The following is an 18,727-nucleotide window of genomic DNA, read 5'->3' on the forward strand; positions in this document are numbered from 1 at the left end:
GGCAAAACATTCTACTATATTATTTTGAATAATAAAAAAAATCATATTTAATGTTACTTCCACTTCACTAATATGCCCTGCTTTTGTTCCAAGAAGTATTTCAACTTTTGCAAAGCACTGTACCATGTACAATCTCTTAAACCCACATAGATCTACTCCAGCACTGTTACTAAAGTCTTACTGCAATACTCGGAACAAGAAATAAAACTAAAACACTTAGGCAATTAGTCTTTTTTTTCCCGATACAATTATTTATTTTATCATGTAAGAAAATAAGACATAAGAGCGTTCCACTTTTGAAAACTTCTTTCAATGGCACACAAGGTGAAGGTGTTAAATCATTTTGGCAGAAACAAAAAAAGGGGAAAAAAAAAAAAAGAGCAAAACACAAGAGTGTGCAGAATTACTTTCATGTTCAATATTCTTAAACTGATTAGGAACATACTGATAACACTATTGAGGAGCTGGGGAGACTAAAGCTTCAGTTTTCACCGATGTTCAAACATACTGTAAGCATAGGCTTTATTTGCATAGCTTAAAGGTGTTCAAACAAAACTGCTTCTACATAAGCTACATGTTTCACTATGTGTTGCTACCTTGAGGGGTTTGGGGTGCGGAAAGGAGAACTTTATAAAGCAAATACATGCAGGATAATGAAATGATCTCCCGGGTGTAGGGCAGAATGCCTTTAAACCAATATCAAATGAGAACATCATCAAACAAGAGTCATTCATTCCCACGTTCATATCTTGGATTGAATAAGGCTTTTTTTTTCATCATGAAAAGAATAGAAACTGATAAAATACAGAGGGTTAAAAAAAATGTAATTTTACAGGCAACAAAAATAATTATATGTGGATTAAGTCACACTGCTAGATCTGTCCTACTCATAGCTTCAGACTTATCAGTTGTCACCTCTTAAGGCTCAGGATGACTCAAGTAGCCCTACTCCATGGTTTCTGCAGCCGACGATCAACAGAGCAGCAACATAGATTTAACATCTTTTGGCATTCAAATGTTGGATCTAAAAATAATAATAATCCAAAAGCCTGATTGGAATGTTGGCATGAAGGTACATTCGTTTTAGAATGGGCTAAAGGAAGACTGTGAGAGTCTATGAGGCATTTCTTAAGTCTCTGTAGCTTGAAAGAGTAGGAAAGACAGAAGTTTACTCAAGGCTTGACAGAGACCAGATGGAAATTTAGAACCGACCATGGAACTACTGGTCCAAACTCACATGGGCGCTGCCTGTCTGAGTGATATTTTGGACTTTGTGTAAAAACAAATCTCTTTGCTGTCAGTGGACCTAAAGAGACAGGACTCGAACCAGCGAGTCGAGTCTTGACCTGACTCAACGACAACCCAACAGACAGCGAATCCCGACAGGATCCAAACTCGGATGCATCGACACGCACAAAAACTAATGATAAATCAGAGTAGGGGTGCAGTGGTGCAGAGTAGGGGTGCACCTGCACAAGTGTACGAGCTTGTGCAGGTGAAAGGTGAAATCATGTGCTGGCTTTTCTCCCTTCGCCCTACCTACGACTTCATGGCTTCAACTCGCAAGAAAAAAAAGAAGAAGCTTTTTTTCCAAGCTGGAATGATAAAGAAAAGATTTAGTGTCTTAATAATCGAGAAGATTAAATGAAATGGCTTTTCCGTCCCTGGCTCAGTCACAGTAAAAACACACTCATTCATGCACACAGTTCACCCACAATTATTGTTTTGTTGTTTTTTTGTTACCCTCACTGCATTTAAAATGTAGACATCAATATAATTTGAAAAGGATGTATTTTACATTTCCAAAATCAGAAATATTGAAAAACAAACAAAAAAAACCCCTCTCACTCAGATATTAATAAAGAATACAGTTATATCACTTCACAGCTTAGTACACACACAAAGCACAAAGACAAAACATCATACGGCAAAACCCCCCCCACAGAGTTCCAGTCAGAGGTCATTCAGTCAAAAAGGGAAGGCGCTTTGCCTGCAAAGACTTGAGGTACAAAACCTATTTAGTGAAAACTGTAAAATTCTCAGTATAAAGTGGAGATACTTGTGTGATATAATGTAACAAGACGACTGAAAGTGTAAGCTTACTTTGTTTTACATTATAGCTCGCAGTAGGAAGGAATTTTAAACCTTATTTGGTACAACTAGTCAAGCTGTCTTCTGCTTCTGTATGCAAGGAGGGAGAAAAAAAAAAAAGAAAAAAAAGCACTAGTGTGACTCAGTGCTTCAAAGGAATCACGTATTATAAAAACTGCAATGTTTAGTCTGCCCCTTCTCCTTTCCATTCCTAAAACGAGGAATTCACATTTAAACAAAGGTATTCCCTGTTCAAAGAGGGCACAGAATGTAAAACTTAAACTTTAAGGAGAAGTGATGTCACCAGAAAGTAAACATAATACACTATGTTTTTTTTCTGTTTCTTTCATAAATGATATCAAACGTTTGGCTTGCATGTGCATTCCCACCCCAACTGTGTACATTTGAAAAGACGGAGGACAAAGCTGCAGAGGAAGAGGAGCAGTACTGGGCTGTGAGGACTTTAAGGCTGCGGTTACTCCCTCTTGTCGGCTTCTTTCGATTGCTCCCTCTGAATCATGCAGCGGCGTACGATGCTGTCAAAGCTCCCCAGGTAGAAGAGGGCGATGCTCCGAAACAACCCCATTGTGACAATCTGTGTGAACATTCAAAGTTAGAACCACACGTACAGCAAACTGGCATGCTGGAGGTCATGTTTTAATCGCATCTCGATACATTAGAACATCACTGAACAATTTATTTCAGTAGCTGAATTCGGGAATTGAGACTCGTACATAATTTACATTCGACACACAAGTGTGTGTGTTATACGTTTTATTTATTTCTGCCAACTATGGCTTAAAGCTAATGAGACCCAAGCAATCGAAAATATTAACATGTTATGTTTATGGTCATAATATGGCTTGCACCATCGTGGGGAAAAGTGCTGCTGACTTGACGGTTGTCATGCTGACACTCCTCATAAGGAGGGTAAAGAAGATGGCTGTTCATGTGCTGCTGTATTCAAATTTATTACTGGAAAAGTGAGTGGAAGGAAAAAGTGTGGTAGAACAATAGAAGCAAAAGCAAGAGGGATGACTGCAACCTTCAGAAGTCTGTGAAGGTTTGGGGCAGAGTCATAAATCGTGCTACAATTGTCCTGTTTCTTGTAGGCACTAATCTAAAAAGGAAAAGAAGACCATTGGTTTGTCACTCAATGGTTCAAAACCCTTTTCCTCAGTAAGACATGCCGGTGTAGGCCAACATTTATGTATAAAAAATTATTTTAAACCACTTTTTAGTCTAATTTCCTTAAAAACTTTACTGTGGGTTTTTATTAGATATAAGCCATAATCCAAAACTAACAGAAAAAAACGCTACATATACATCAGTTTGTAATTCATCTATACTAGATATAAAAAAAAAAAAAACTTTTTGAATTTAATTACTCAAATAAATCTACATCTGAGAAAAAATTTCAAGTTACTGAGCAGCACCTGTGTGTGTATGTTTGTACCTGCTGGAGGCCTTCTGTGATGGAGGTGACAGGTGACATTCCACAGGTGAGAGCTGATAGCATGTAACCATCTGGGCCAACTGAGCTGTTAAAGTTTCCTTGCTGCAAAGACAAAAAAAAAAAAAAAAAAGCTTAAACTTCAACAAAATATACATTTTAAAGTTGAATCAACAGTAGCTGAAAGGATTTTCTTACCACCCCATCCCTGACAAAGATTTTGGCCACTTGGTCAGGCTGCCAAACTCCAGAGGTTTCAGAGATCAATTTGGTCTCTAAAGGCTTGGAAGGGAAAGAATGAAAAGCAAAAGCTGTGAGAAATTAAGAAATTACTGTCCCTTTAGTAGCTAAATTAAAAAATATATGCTAATCCATAAATAAATACCACAAACTATTCAGTGGAACTATGTGTCTGTAACCAGATCTTTAGCCCAGATTAAGATTTAAGATTAAGGCACCTTTGATTTGTTCTCTTCAGCCAGTAGTGGAGTGTCCGTGTCGGGTGGGAATGCCAAAGTCACATAGATATTGTAGGGCTTTACCTGGAAATCAATAGCAGCATGACCAGAATATAAATGACAGTAATAGCCTTTCATAATAAACAACCTCCCCCACCCTCATTTTTTTTATGCTGGGAGTCATTTTGACACCCCTCCTCCATTAACATAAGAATCATCCCCTAAAACAGTTCTAAAAATATGCAAAACTATTTGCATATTTCAACTACCTGTATTTTGCAGATAATTTCAGCTGCTGTGTGTCTGATAGGTGTGAAGAGAAAAATCAGTGGGGGGGGAGACAAGCAAACGAACCTCCATCTGCAGTGCCTCTGCCAAGCCACGCAGAGCAAACTTGGATGCAGAGTAGGCGGTGTACCCAAACAGGCCGATCTGACCCGCCTGGGATGACACGAACATGATGCGGCCCATTCTTCGCTCCTTCATGGTGGTTATCACAGCTCGTGTTGGATAAACGCTGCCCAGGTAGTTCAGGTCTATCATTTCCTGCACAACGTAAGGCCAAAGTTCACATCTAATGCAGGAGGACGGACAGTACTGAAGTGCATTTCACAATTTAAATATACTTGTAAGTGTTCAATTAACAGCTGTAGTGATTTACTTCTTTATAAAATAACAAGACAATATTAGGATTTATTCAAATGCTTCTTTTATGAGTTTTTTTTGTTGTTGCTTGAACTATTTATAGATCTATGTTACTGAATGGTTTAGCAACACCAAGTATCCTTCTAAACAGGAATAAAAGAATCAGAATAGAAAACGACTACTCTAAGTCAGGCACTTAAAAAAAAGGAAATTTTCTGCTCAGAATTGCTCAACCACACAGTTCACTTTGCTTTCAATGTATAAAATATGCAATATTACCTACAATTAGTACGTTTTAAAAGATCCTATTAACCTCTTAAGATTAGAAGTCGCTGGCACTCACCTTGAAGCGCTCCACCTCCATTTCCTCAAACTTTGCAGAAATGGACGTTCCAGCGCAGTTTATAAGCATGTCAACAGGCCCGAGCTTCTCCTGAGCCTGCATAGCAACAAAATCCCACTTTTATAACACTACTCTAAATTATTTAGAGAATCTGATATGTCCTATCAAAGTGAAGGGGGTAACATTACCTGTTTTATCACATTTTCCACCTGCGTGTAGTCACTGGAAACATCCACTGATACGCAGAGCACCACCTGAACAGAGAACGAGATTTAAAAAGTCAATCAGATGTGAGGTTCTGAATGAACATGATGAAAACGACCAGACCGTAAGGTGGATTTTTAAAAGGTAAAAATACCTGCTTGTCGTTGATGGCAAATTTTTCCACCTCTTTCTTTGCACTTAGTAATTTCTCCTGAAAGAAATGCTGTATGTAATTAATCTATTCTAAAAACATATTGCTTTTGAAATAAATGAGTGTAAAGCAACTGTAATACCGTTCATATGTATTAGCTCACACTGGACCAAGCGAATCAAACAACATATTTCAAGAACAATAATTATATCACATGATCACCAAGCGTCAAACAGAAACTAAAGCAAACTTTTGCACATGATCGTTCACCTGACATGGAATAAATTCACCTTCACTTGTGCAGGGTTTGACGTAAAACAAAAACAAAACAAAACAAAAAAAAAACACTAAGAGAGTTGACTGTAATAACAGCTTGTGGAGGACTGGAAGGACTGGTTAAATGTTTGCACTGACCTCGTCTCGAGCGACCAGAGTGATGAATGCTCCTTGTCTGTAGCACTCAACTGCGATGCTTTTCCCAATCCCACTGGAGCCTCCTGTCACCTGATCAATACAGCAGCAACATGCAAAGGATCAGGGATGCTGAGAAGATGTAGCAGCAGAGTATTCACAGCAAACCTCAAAGTGATGAAAGGGGAATCTTTATAGACTTTCATTTAAATGAACTGTAGGTTATTTACTGGGCAATAATCAGAAAGGTCATTCCAAACGGACAGAGTTACTGCTCAATATATATTCTAGACATTGGCAACAGAACATTTACCAACAGACGATTTATTCCTCTAATATTTCCGCAAATCATGTGACAATACATGCTTCACTGTTTGATTTTTTTCCCCATTCTGTTTGGAATATATTGATTAGGAAAAACATAACTTTCAGAGCTTGTTAGGGATCTAAACCACACCTACTCTGAGAGCAGACCTAGAGGAATAAAAGCCAGTGACATTTCCCTTTTGAATCTCGCCAAGTTATTAGCAAGATCTCTCTGTTAGTAGTAGGTATAGGATGGTTAGTGGCTTTAAAGCAAGCCAGTGCTAAAACTTTGCTTAAAAAACTAAACTACCAAATGAATCCACTAAATGATCATGGAAGTGTCAGAATGACTGAGGTTTTAGAGTTATAAAGAATATAGTTATGCAGTACCACCTGTTACTCGGTACAGCCGGTCAGCTGGCAGAAAAAAAGGCTAGAAAATGTTTTCCTTGGTTACAATAAACACAAAACACAAAACTAAAGAAAATTATGACATCAGAATGATCTATACATCTTTTTTAAGAACGTATGCTTTAATGCAGGAATTAGGCTTATTCACGCAATTTCTCTCTTTTTTTCCCCCTTTTAACTTGTCAGTGACTCTATAACCATGAATTGATATTGGAGCAACAATGATAAAATATGCAATATTAAAATCAATCCTTGTAAAAAATATATCTATATATAAATAAAAAAAGCCAAAATTTCGCCTGAAAAATCAAATCAAAGAATCTGTCACGTGCTGTTTTTATTTTAATTATGTAAAGCACTTTGAAATGCCTTGCTGCTGAAATGTGCTATACAAATAAAATTTGATTGATTGATTGATTGATATACAGACGTGGGAAATATTTAACCCCAAGGATAGTTTTCTATTCTACGTAATAACCCTGTTTGTCGTGGGCGTGTCGTTCCATAATTCCCCCCCCCCCAAAAAAATATATGGGAATCAGAAGAAACAAGTCGAAACGTTAAAGCACTCTACTCAGAAAATAAGTTTTATGTACTGTGTTAAACTGATGCTACAGCCTGAAGGCGGCTGCACCCTCAATGAAAGAGTGGACGTTAACTACCGTTAACGAAGTAGAGGTACTCACCACGACGTGGGCCCCGTTCAGCTTCAGAGGTTTGGGGCTTATGAGAGGCGATATCATGTACAGCAATAACACAAAAGCAACAATGAAGGCAGCGACGACAAGAAACATAATGAAAGGTAAAAGGAGCCACCAAGAATGGACGTAGAGCCAATCTGCAATCGGTGAACTGAACGCTTCCTCAGAGGACATGGGTGAAACCTTAGCTTGCTTGCTAGCTAGCAGGCCAATTTCTCCGCTCCGTTATAACAGCTATGAGGCAAGAGGCGGCTCTGGGAGGGGGAGCTGGTGAAGGGCAGACCTCTGGGGAGGGGTCGCTCCAGGTTTTGGCAGCTGGTCAAAGACTTATAACTACCAGGTTAACGAGCCGTTCTGGACTTTAGTCACTTACGACAAAGCGCTGTCCGTAGAAACTAAAACAAACCGAACTGTGTACGGTAAACGGTCATACTTGGTACTTGTAGTCCTAAAGTGAATGTTTCAACACTGGCTCCTGAGTTCAGAGACAGCAATTCCCACAATGCAACGCATCATTAAGGAACTTTGAACTTCAGCTTGAAACCAGGGAGAGTGACCGTAAGGTTCCGACAGACTAGGATGAAAATAAAATTTATTTCACATCAGTGTAAAATGAAGTAGTGGTGCACTGTCTGGCCTATCACCGATACTTAAAGAGCCTAACATACGGATACCGTTTTTTGTTGTCAGAAAATCTAACAGGAGTAACTATTGAGTGCAGAAATGACCTGATGGGAATGTCTGTCAGTCAAGCCTCTCTCAGAAGAGCAAAAGGGGGACAGTGGCTGATTTTCAGAACTTTCTAAGGTTTCTCATGTATCGGCAGATTGCCGATTTCCTTAAAGATATTGGTGCCGATTTATCTGTGCAATATCACAGCAGTGTTACTTTTTGAGAAGGAGCGCAAAATGTAGCTTTTAAATCTACAAATTTGACAAATTCCTTTTGCAGTGCATTAAATAAAAACACAATTTAGTATAGCTGTAACTTTTATTTACACTAAAGAAATGAGAAAGAAAACATTGTATGCACCTCTTCTCGCAAGAAAAGGCCCAAGAGTTGGTTACATAAATGTGTAGACATACACTGTAAAATAAGACATCCCCCTTAAAAAAAATTACAGGAGATAGTTTTCACATCTCAACAGCAACAGAGTACATTTGTATACAATCTCTAAAAGAGCATCGTTGAAATGCATACATTGTACATTTCTTAGTTGTAGTGACAAAGCACTTGATATATATTAGAAGTATGACTTAATTTAGTAATAAACCAATAAAAAAAACAGGCAATTTTTTCTGAAAGGCACATGGTGCAAACTGCCATTTACGGTTATTTGAAGTGTAAGCTCAAAAATGCAAGTCATTTCTGTTACGTACACAAGGTCCTCTTATCTGAGCCATCAATGTCCACATTTCACCTCTCAATCTTGCTTAAATCAAATATATTGTATTCCAATGTAAGGCCTAAATTTTTCTTAAGCTTTCAAAAATCATCAGCAAAGCTTTTCAGTATAAATGAATATGTACAGTTGTTTATAGAAAGAAAGCCTTACTGAGTTGTGAAATAATTCAAAGCTTTAGGTCCTTCAGGAATGAGGAAATAATGCTGGTTTACCCACAGTGGTGATACTTTTTAAGGCCCATGTTAATTTTAAATAATGAATGACTAAACATATTTTTACCTGCAACTAATTTCCTTCAAAACTGCATCAAAAAAAATATTCATCCAGGCTTTTGCATCTAAGTCCGTCTTAAAATTTTATAATCACAACCACTCTCAGACAAGGACGTTTCACTTCCAAAACCTAACATATGAAGATAACGTCTTTGATTTAGACTGTGCAAGGCTTACGCATTGATCTACAGGATAGGGTACAAAACGTACAAATTACCTTATTAAAATAGGGTTTATGAAAAATAATAATGGAGTAGGAAGTAGTCTGTAAAACCAAAACACAATTGCAAGTTCTAGTTTGAAGTACCCAACTCGCAATAAAGGTGTATGTCTTATAGGTTTCTGAAACCTGTTTTAATATTCTGATTATAAATACTTAAGGGCTCTAGTACTTACAACAAATTAAATTCCGAAGTTTCCAATGGGGGCTCTTTTACGTTTAAGCAAGACAACTATATGTAGCAAGCTTTTGAGTTTCTTTGGACTGGAATTGAAATAAAAAACCTAATAATAATCTTCCACCCTTTTTAAGTGTGTACTTAGATAACCCATGGGGCTTAGAGAATAAGGATGAGACAGACAGAGAAAAAAGGGTCAAAGACAGTAAAGACACAGTCACACTTTCATTGCTTTGGTTTGGGTCTTTGGATCCGATCTAGCCTTCCTGTCCGAAGTCTTCTGTAAATTTTTTCAGTTTCTCCAAGTCCTGTTCGTTGACCGTTGGCTTTGTGTTGGACAGAGACCTCAGCATGTCAGGCTAAGAGGAGGAGGAAGAAAAAGTGGTTCAAAATAAGTCCTTTTATTAGGAGTGTAGAGATGCCTAAGTAGGACTTCATTTTTGATCATGCGAACACATGCCCTGTTAGATTGTTTTGAATGATCAACTTTGCAATATGAACTCGCCAGCATTTTTTTCAGCAAACGCAAAAGCACCTCCCTCTGTACTCGAGCAGTAAAGTATCTAAATTGCCCTGGTCTTGTTTTTTTATTATAGGACTATATTCATGCAGCAGCTGGTAAAGTAAATGCCCATTTATAGAACTAGTTACATTGTAAACTATTTAAACCACACTGAGTTACCACAATAAACAACGCTCTGTATAATAAATTAAACAACCCTTGAGTTGTGTGTTTCCAAGTCTATGTAGATATCAGATTGTCTTTTTAAGGGAGAGTTGCACATCTATACCAGACCGTCTCCAGCCAATACCAATTCCCAGTTTCTTTGTCATCTGACTTACCAATTCAGCGTTCTACTGATACAAAACATAAAATAGAAGATGCTTAATGATAGTTTTGGTATCAGAAATCGAAGAATGACAATATTATCTCATTTATGCAAAGCAATCATCTTTAACCTTAATGTGCTTTAAACTGAACTCAAAAAAGTGCAACCAGATCCATGCTGACGATTGTCATCTCTTCTAATATTGGTGGACTTCTCGGCATTGATGCATTTTCCAAACAGGAAAACGACAACACTGGACGTGCTGACTACTGCTCAGAGCAAATCCAAACAAATTGACAAATTCCAATCTAGATGATTGATTAGTGCATCACCAATCAACACATTTGTAGTAGTCTTCTTACCATGGACACCACTGGTTCCAAAAGCTTCTCTCCAGGGACCTCCATCCAGGTCATTTCAATTGCGTTGGGATCACCAGGAGAGCATGGAGTCAAAAGGTCATCAATGACAACTTTTGGATCAGTTCTGGATTGACCTCGTACCTTATGTTAATAGAAAGATTGTGAGCTTATTTTTAATGTGTTATGTAGTTGGATTAAACCTTACAGGAGCCTTATGAAGACATACCCGTTTGAAGTGGGTTGCTGACTGGACCTTTCGAACAGGCTGCATTAGAGCGTCTCTGACGATGATGCTGATGTCTGCTCCTGAGTAACCATCTGTCTTCTTCCCCAGAGCTGCAAAGTCTGATTCAGTGAGACTGTTGGGGGTCGAGCCCAGATTGAGTGTGAACATGAAGGAGCGGGCGTGCTCCTCAGGCAGCGGTATGTAGATCCTCTTCTCAAATCTGAAATTATTATTTATTTGCGCTGAGAATAGGATGATGAAAACCGGATATTACATAACTTTAGAACATCTTGCAACATTTACCGTCTTCTAATGGCAGAGTCTAGAGTCCAGGGGATGTTTGTGGCTCCCAGCACTAGCACTCCCTCATTGTCATTACCCACACCTGTAAGGCAGACAAAGACTTCAATAAAGCAGATCAAAGCCACATACAACTTCCCTGCTGATGTCTTCAGATCCATTTTCCAGATGCAATCACCCCTCATACTTTGCAGATGGACGCCACTCCCGCGTTTGCAGTTCTCAATTTTTCGTATGTCCTACTTCCGAATGTACCAATCCTCATTATGACCAGACACTCGAATTTTAGTTTCATCAGATCACAGAACGTTTCCAAAATTGAAGCTCTTTGCAAACTGTAATTAGGCGTTTTATGCTGCTCATGAGAAATGACTTCTTCCTCCTCAAGTGGCCCTTCAGCTCAAGTCCATATGGGACTAGTTTAACTTTGAATAGTGACAATCGCTTCAACAATCTGAGTGTTTTGCTTTTGTTCTGGGGTTGATGCACACCAAAACAGTCATTTCTGGTACACAGAAATTCTTTCCTGAAGAAGAGCAATCATTGGACCTACACATGTGGTATATACTGGAACACAATGATTTGCACATACATGGCTGTGAACTTGGCAACTTCAGGGATCTTGAAAAATTGTACTCAAAGATGACAGACTTGGGGAGGTCAACAATTCTCTTCCTGATATTTAGCGAGATTATTTTGGACTTCTCTTTCATCAGAGCAGGAAGATTTATCATAAAATCCATCTACAGGATTGCCTGCATTTAGTTAAATTGTTTTGAATGAACCAATTAATCAAAATCTCACAGAGCCATCACATCACCATCTGGGCTTTCCAAGGTTATTTAAAGGCAGAGTTATCTTAGTGCGTAAAAATCTCTAACTGAAGAAAATAAAAATATCTGGAAAAAAACCAACAACTTTATATTAAGCAAAAAAAGTAATTAGCTTGATGACAGCATAAATAATAAGCTAAAACAAAAAACATTTTGACTTATTTATTATTCAGGCTATCTTATTCTACGTTGTATGTAAATGCCTGGTTTCTCCCACATTTAGGAATTTATTGCAATTTCAGTGTTAGTTCTGGAGTTTATAAGCGCTCCAGCTGTTTTATTTAAAGCTGAAGCTTCAAATAAAACAGATTAGAAACTTGTTAAACAAAGTAGTGTCCATATTCAAAAGAAGTAAGTCATTATTTTAAAACGTCTTTTAAATTTACATTGTAATTCAATTTTGAACAATGTTTAAATTATTGGAACTTGCTTAGACTTTAGACTTTTAAAATTTTGGCCATCACACCCCATTTTTAAAATAAAAACGAGGAATAAACAACAAACCAGGGAGACATTTTATATCAAAACAACAAATAGGACCTTCAATATTGTTTCAGAATTTAAAGACATTTTTTATTTGGCAAGTAACTCCTAATTTTTTTTGTTTGTTTTTGTCTTAACCATATATCTGTAAACTCATGTTTAGAATTAAGATAAAGCTTGCCAGCCTACAGTCATTTCACAAAAATAGCTGGCACAGATTTCAGCAGCTCATTCATCCAGAAAGGGAGAGAGCGAAATTCTTACTTCCCCTTTTTCCTTTTCACTGCTTTTGCTGGTTACATTAGCAAAGAAGACACGTGTCTTTAGCAAAAAAGGAGAAAAAAATAAAACGAGGCTGCTTTGCATAACTTTCTTGAAACTTGTAGCATTAACGGAAATGAAAAAGCAAATGCTTAAAATCTTTTGAAAGGAAAATAGATGAAGCATTTTTTGAATAGTGACCAGATTAACTCGAGAGGCTCGACTGTAACAAAGGCATTTTACGTAACGTTAAAAAATCTGAGTTTATAATTATATCACACTGACAAATACTCATCATAATCTCTGTTTATTAATCATTGATAACAGCAGTGACTGTTTACACTCACCCTGCATTTGAACCAGGAACTCTGTTTTAATTCGGCGAGCAGCTTCACTCTCGTTTTCACTCCTAGAACCGCACAACGAGTCAATCTCATCAATAAAGATGATTGAAGGCTTATTCTCCCTCGCAAGGCTGAAAAGATTCTTCACCAACCTGCAAAGTGAAATGAGGTGTTTTAGACACTTAAACAGCAACTTCTTTTAGGCAATTTCTAGATTACCCTATTTGTTATAATTTGTCAAATGAATCCTTTTTACTTTATGAGTTACTATGTCTACAACTCACTTCTCACTCTCTCCCAGCCATTTGGAGACAAGGTCCGATGAAGAGATTGAGAAGAAGGTTGAGTTGTTCGCCTCTGTTGCCACAGCCTTAGCTAGGTACGACTTTCCTGTACCAGGAGGCCCAAAGAGCAAGATCCCCCTCCATGGAGTTCTCTTTCCTGACAGTTACATAAAGAACTAATTAAGACTACAAATTACTATAATGAAATCATTAATTATTCAACAGACAACTAATGAGACAAACATCTTTTCAAATAACGTATACCTGTGAAAAGGTGGGGGAATTTGATTGGAAGAATAACAGCCTCTTTTAAAGCCTCCTTGGCTCCCTCTAAACCAGCAACATCATCCCATTTGATGTTAGGCTTCTCCATAACGATTGCACCTGTAAAGGAATTGTATAAAATTATTACCAGAAAGTATAAATATAATGTTTGTCCAGAAACAAAATGGTTCTTTTTGGGTTTTTTTGTTCAGAACAAACCTGAGAGTTGATTTTGGAATTTCTTTTTCTCTGGATCATCCCCCTCATCACTTTCATTCCTGGGCACAACAGCATAAGTATTATAAATCCAAGTTAGCTTTGATCACATTCTTATATTCATGAGTGGAAACTGTCCTCTCCAACAATGTACATGAATACCACAACAGAAGACGCACAGAGAGCCATAGATCACGCCCATTAACACACCCTTTGTCATCGGACTGCGACTCTTTGACAGGCTTAGCAGGAGGAGCTTTGTCTTTCTTCTTCAGATACTCCTTCAGCTTCTCTGCTCTGTCCAGGTACTCTGCACACTTTGCCCGGATGCTCTGTTTTGCTTTGTCTCCTTGGGCCTCATCTGTCAGAGGTTCACAGAAAAGATAGGAAAATAATGAAGTTCAGACTTTGGTATGAGAAAAGAAAAATATATATATATTCTTAGTGTCTGGAAAAAAAATATTTTTGGCTGGGTATGACCAATTCATACCTAGATTTTATATACCAACATATTACCATGTCCTTCTTTTATACTCCAGTATTATATATGTTTACTTGAGCCATTGCCCATCATAATGTTTAATGAAATTCTGTATAATTTCCCTAAGAATTTAATATTAATTCTGATCCCTTTTGGGCCAGTCAGCTCTTATGGAATTGGATATATTACAACCTTAGATCAAATGTAGCTATTACACATGTGGTCAAATAACCACAATTTCTTTGAGAAAACTATGTGAAGATTCTAGATAATTACTGTTAATGCAATAACAAAATGTCAGTTTGGTGTGTGAGCCTGGAATCTGAATCTCCTAAGATTAGCATTTCATAGCACATAATATTTGACAAAAATTATATAGCAACAAGCTGATACAGGTAACATAAAAAAGAGGAGTAAATGTATCTTCATTTTCCATAAATACTGTAAGGATTAAATTAGTCTCAACACAGTCAAGATGTTTTCCACTTCTATTTTTTGTTCTGCAACCCAGATTTTTATATTAAAACTGAAAGGACTTATTTTTATACTAAATTATCTTTTGTCCAATATAAAATACAACATTTTCCAGAACACTGGCAGCTAAAATAGGTAATTGTCAAGCTGTGACTCCTGACCTGCTAAGCAGTTATTAATTTTGTTAACATGTTCTCTCACATTTTACCACATGAAGAAAGTACTGAACAGCAGCCTGATAGAGACGCAGTGCCTCATCGAAGTTCTGAGCTTTATCCTCCTGAGCTGCCTTGCTGGCGAGATCAATCGCTTTCTGAAATAACAGAGAACAAAACAATTTTAATTATAACAGCAGCTGTTTGTACTGATGTTAAAAGAAAAACATTGCAGATTTATTATATATATATATATATATATATATATATATAAAAACAACTGTAAATTAAGCAGAAATTAACATGATACTAAAAAGGATTTAAACATGACTTGACTTATTGTGTAGGTAAACTTTATAAACACACTGTCATAATCTCCTTAGATCAGATTTTCGGCTATAGCTGTCTTATTAGGCAACATAACACACATAATAGGATCCTGTGACGAACTTTCAAAGTTTTTGTTTTATTTCCTTTTCGTTGCTAAACGGGAAAAAAATAAACTACACACATATATACACGTATGTTGGCCATAAGGGAAATATATATACATATATAACTTTCTTTATCGAAATTAAAATGATCCAGTATGTTCTCCGATCAAACGCATGTATTATGAGGCCACATAAAACCTGTTAGCTTGTCTAGATAACCTCATTAGCTTCCTTTAGAGTTAGTAAAAGCTCAACAATCGCATTAAAACAGACTTCAGTGCCAGAAACGTCGCAGAAAACACATAAAAATGATGTCAGCCACAGCTGGACACTTTATTCATCACAAATTAACCACCGACCTGTCAGCTAATTTAGCTAGCAATGCTAATTAGCCTCTATTGTTACAAGCGTTACACACTTTGTACATATTTAAAAGGATCAATATCTTGCAAAAAGTTTAAATATCACCTCACATTTCTGGATTACAATATTATTAATAGTTTAAGTAGAGATATTTAGGCTTAAAAAACTTTTTTTCGAAAGGTTGCCGGAGCGAAGCTCAAGGGTTGGTCGCAACACTTACCTGTAAATTATTGTTGGCCATAAGGGCTAAATCACTGGCTCGATACCCCACAAAAACGCCACAACAGTGAGGAAAAAATAATTTTAAACACTCTACGTCAAATTTCAGCCGCACATGTAAACTGCCAGCTCGATAATCGAGGTTTAGAGCCGAATTGTTTTCGTTTGTCAGATCGCCTGGAGTCAGATCAGGGAAGCTACTTCCGCATTGAAAAGTCGATGTTCGCGTGCACGGAATGTGATGACGTCAAGACGTCGCTCCAACAACGCCCTTTCCTTTTTGGAGAGGAAAACAAAACAATCCCATTTTATTTTACAACAGCAGATTGAAGATAAGTGATAATTTGCGAACATTCTCCTTCAAAAATGCAAGTATTTACTTTCTAGCGGTAGTTAGGTGAAATTCTAAACCAAACAAGAATCTATTCTGTTTTCTTCTAATTTTATTGTTAGCTGGAGTGAAACACTAAACGTGGAGCTCGGAGACAGGAGGTGTACAGGTTAATGTTCTTACCTCATGCGAGGTAAATTTAACAATACTCATTCCTCCTAACACCAAAACAAAACATAGTTTGTACTTCTTCGTCGCAGACAATAATGTCTACATGAAATAAAATGCGATGTAATGACCTCTTTATTCTCTAGATACTCTTGTAGGTGTTCCACTCTGTCCAGATACTGTTTACATGTATCTCTAATCTTCTGGTTGCCATCTTTCCCTTGAGGTTCTCCTGAAAAGAGCAAACGAAATTCAAATAAGCATCACAAAAAGAGAACACTTGTCATGAAATATCTTTTGTTGTATTGTTACCTAATGTACAATACAATACAAGCATCAATCAATTAGTAGGATTAACGAATTAAGTATGATCTACATAGTATGCCAGTAATATAGTAATGTTTTTGTGGCATCAATTATGTCTGCATCCCACAATTTCAACGCACGTTTCAAAATGTGAAGAAAATACTTGACGGCGTGTTGGTAGGATTGAATGGCCTCCTCATAGTTTCCAGCCTGGTCTTCCTGTGAAGCTTTCTGTGCTACAGCAATAGCTTTCTGAAAGAGCAAGAGATTAATCACACTATATTTTGTAATGTAAAAGATGCAATTTCTTTCAGTCATTATAAATCTTTTAGCTTATCCTTTTGGAGTTGTCACTGTGGATTTTGGTTCTCCTTTTCACCTTATCCTTATTTATCTTCTGTCTCACTGACCCCTCTATATATCATAGGAGTGCACTGATTGAGTTAGTCATTTAAAAAATCAGTATTAAAATTAGCAGGTCAGACTTTTTAAAAATTGTGTTTGGCCAGAAAAAAGTAATTGGTGCACTTCTAATATATCCTCTTTCAAAACTACTTGGTATCCTCCTGTTTTCCTCTTCCCTGGCAGCTTCATATTCAAACTCCTTTTTCCGATATTATCCACTATCCTTTCTCTGTGCTCGTCCAAACCATCTCTGGGTGATGGGTTTGGACTTTTTGTCCAAGAAAATGCCAAAAGAAGTCTCGTATTCAGTTAGCCAGAAGTCATGCACGGGACACTGCAAGCCTGTGGAAGAATGACACCAAAACTCTTTTTTTTTGGGATAAAATCACTATGTATGGAAAACTAATACAACACAATTTCCGTTAGAACACAACGGCCACAGTGATTTGTGGTGGCGGCACTATCATGTATGGAGGATTTTCATCAGCCAGAACAATGGAATGATAAAAAGATTTCCCGGCCTATTCATGGAATAGTTTAGATCAAAAGATGAAATTGGCAATGATATGAATGTTTACCACTGATTTATTGCAACTACACAACATGTTTGCACACTCGAAAAATTAAAATAACCATCGGGTTTATTAGCTTTAGTTTTTTTAAAATATATATGTCACAAGTTAATCTGACAATCAGTTTTGTACAATATATAACAGAGCGATGTTTGTGTTTGCAACGCTTAGAGTGCAGTGACATGCAATCACAGCCTTGCAATCTATTGCTACAATGAATTTTCAAAAAATATTTATTATTACTTTTAAATTAATTTCAATAAAGTGTAAATGAACTTTATTGCCCGCTATAGGTTAGAATAAGCCAGTTAGAAACCAGTCCTTCATTTAACTGGGAATCTGTTACAAGACTTGGAAAAAAAATGATGTTTACATGAATCCAAGCTGACTGAACTTGAGCTTTGAGCAAAGAAAATTTGAGAAAACAAACTAACAAGCAAAGCTGGATTGCAGTGGGAGTGACTTCATGTCTAAACGCCAAGAAATATTTCTAAATATGCCTCTGACTGAACAGCGTTGAACTAGTTGAACAGTGTGGAGAAATAAGCACAAGGAAGAATGTAGCTCACAGCTAGCGTAGCAGCGATACAGAGATTTTCTGTGTAGAATAGATAGCCACGAGTAAAAGTGTTGCCATCATAAAACACTGTCTGAGTACATCAAAGTAGCTGTATCAGATCCCATATCCTAATCTGTCAGCCTGATGTGGAAAAAAAACAAACAAAACAAAAACTAACTAATTTTGGTCTGTCAGAAAACTGCAGTGGAGCCACAACATAGCACCAATAAAATACAACTTCTGTTATACATTAGCACAAGAAACAGATTAACCAAGAGAACAATAGTTGGATTTTATATTCTGTCAACCACGCAGACGTCAACATGAAACCAGGAAGCTGTCCCGGACCAGTCGTTCAGAAAGTTATCCATCCTACCTGGAGATTTGTTGGCTCCATGTGGAGTGGACCATTTAAGTAGAACAGATTGATAAACTAATCCCAGCAAATCTTCTTTGGTCGCTGAACAGTTCCTGTTTGCTCATCGCTGCCCCGTCGCTGACATAATGCGTTCAGTCCGGTTGCCCCGTAAGAAGAATGGTAGAAATGCTTGGACCCGAGAACACTCCTGTCAATGAGTCACACTGTGAAACTCATTTGTTGTTGATGT

General features: G+C 37.3%; 2 protein-coding genes across 3 annotated transcripts; both read right to left on the bottom strand.

The window, feature by feature from the left end:
• Window positions 1-228: 228 nt before the first annotated feature.
• On the bottom strand, window positions 229-7,636 carry kdsr (3-ketodihydrosphingosine reductase). Its single transcript, XM_008434087.3, has 10 exons — window positions 7,160-7,636; window positions 5,760-5,849; window positions 5,349-5,405; window positions 5,179-5,244; window positions 4,991-5,086; window positions 4,357-4,548; window positions 4,003-4,086; window positions 3,743-3,826; window positions 3,548-3,649; window positions 229-2,686 (listed from the first exon to the last, which is right to left on the bottom strand). Exons 1-10 carry the CDS (start codon window positions 7,346-7,348, stop codon window positions 2,567-2,569), a joined length of 1,080 nt encoding a protein of 359 aa, XP_008432309.1. The 5' UTR covers window positions 7,349-7,636; the 3' UTR covers window positions 229-2,566.
• Window positions 7,637-8,145: 509 nt separating this feature from the next.
• Window positions 8,146-18,665, bottom strand: vps4b (vacuolar protein sorting 4 homolog B). Of its 2 annotated transcripts, XM_008434085.3 has the most exons (13): window positions 18,496-18,665; window positions 16,724-16,835; window positions 16,409-16,509; window positions 14,809-14,920; window positions 13,863-14,013; window positions 13,656-13,714; window positions 13,437-13,556; window positions 13,173-13,329; window positions 12,892-13,040; window positions 10,971-11,052; window positions 10,668-10,887; window positions 10,442-10,582; window positions 8,146-9,608 (listed from the first exon to the last, which is right to left on the bottom strand). In XM_008434085.3, the coding sequence occupies exons 1-13, from the start codon at window positions 18,514-18,516 to the stop codon at window positions 9,507-9,509; spliced, it is 1,527 nt and encodes a 508-aa protein (XP_008432307.1). In that variant the 5' UTR covers window positions 18,517-18,665; the 3' UTR covers window positions 8,146-9,506. The 2 variants fall into 2 exon arrangements, with proteins under 2 accessions (XP_008432307.1, XP_008432308.1); XM_008434086.3 differs by lacking the exons at window positions 16,409-16,509; window positions 16,724-16,835; window positions 18,496-18,665 and adding an exon at window positions 15,780-16,378.
• Between the last annotated feature and the right edge of the window lie 62 nt (window positions 18,666-18,727).

The sequence above is a fragment of the Poecilia reticulata genome, chromosome 17, assembly GCF_904066995.2.
Source record: "Poecilia reticulata chromosome 17, P_reticulata-male-v2, whole genome shotgun sequence".
In the NCBI taxonomy this organism is placed as follows: Eukaryota; Metazoa; Chordata; class Actinopteri; order Cyprinodontiformes; family Poeciliidae; genus Poecilia; species Poecilia reticulata.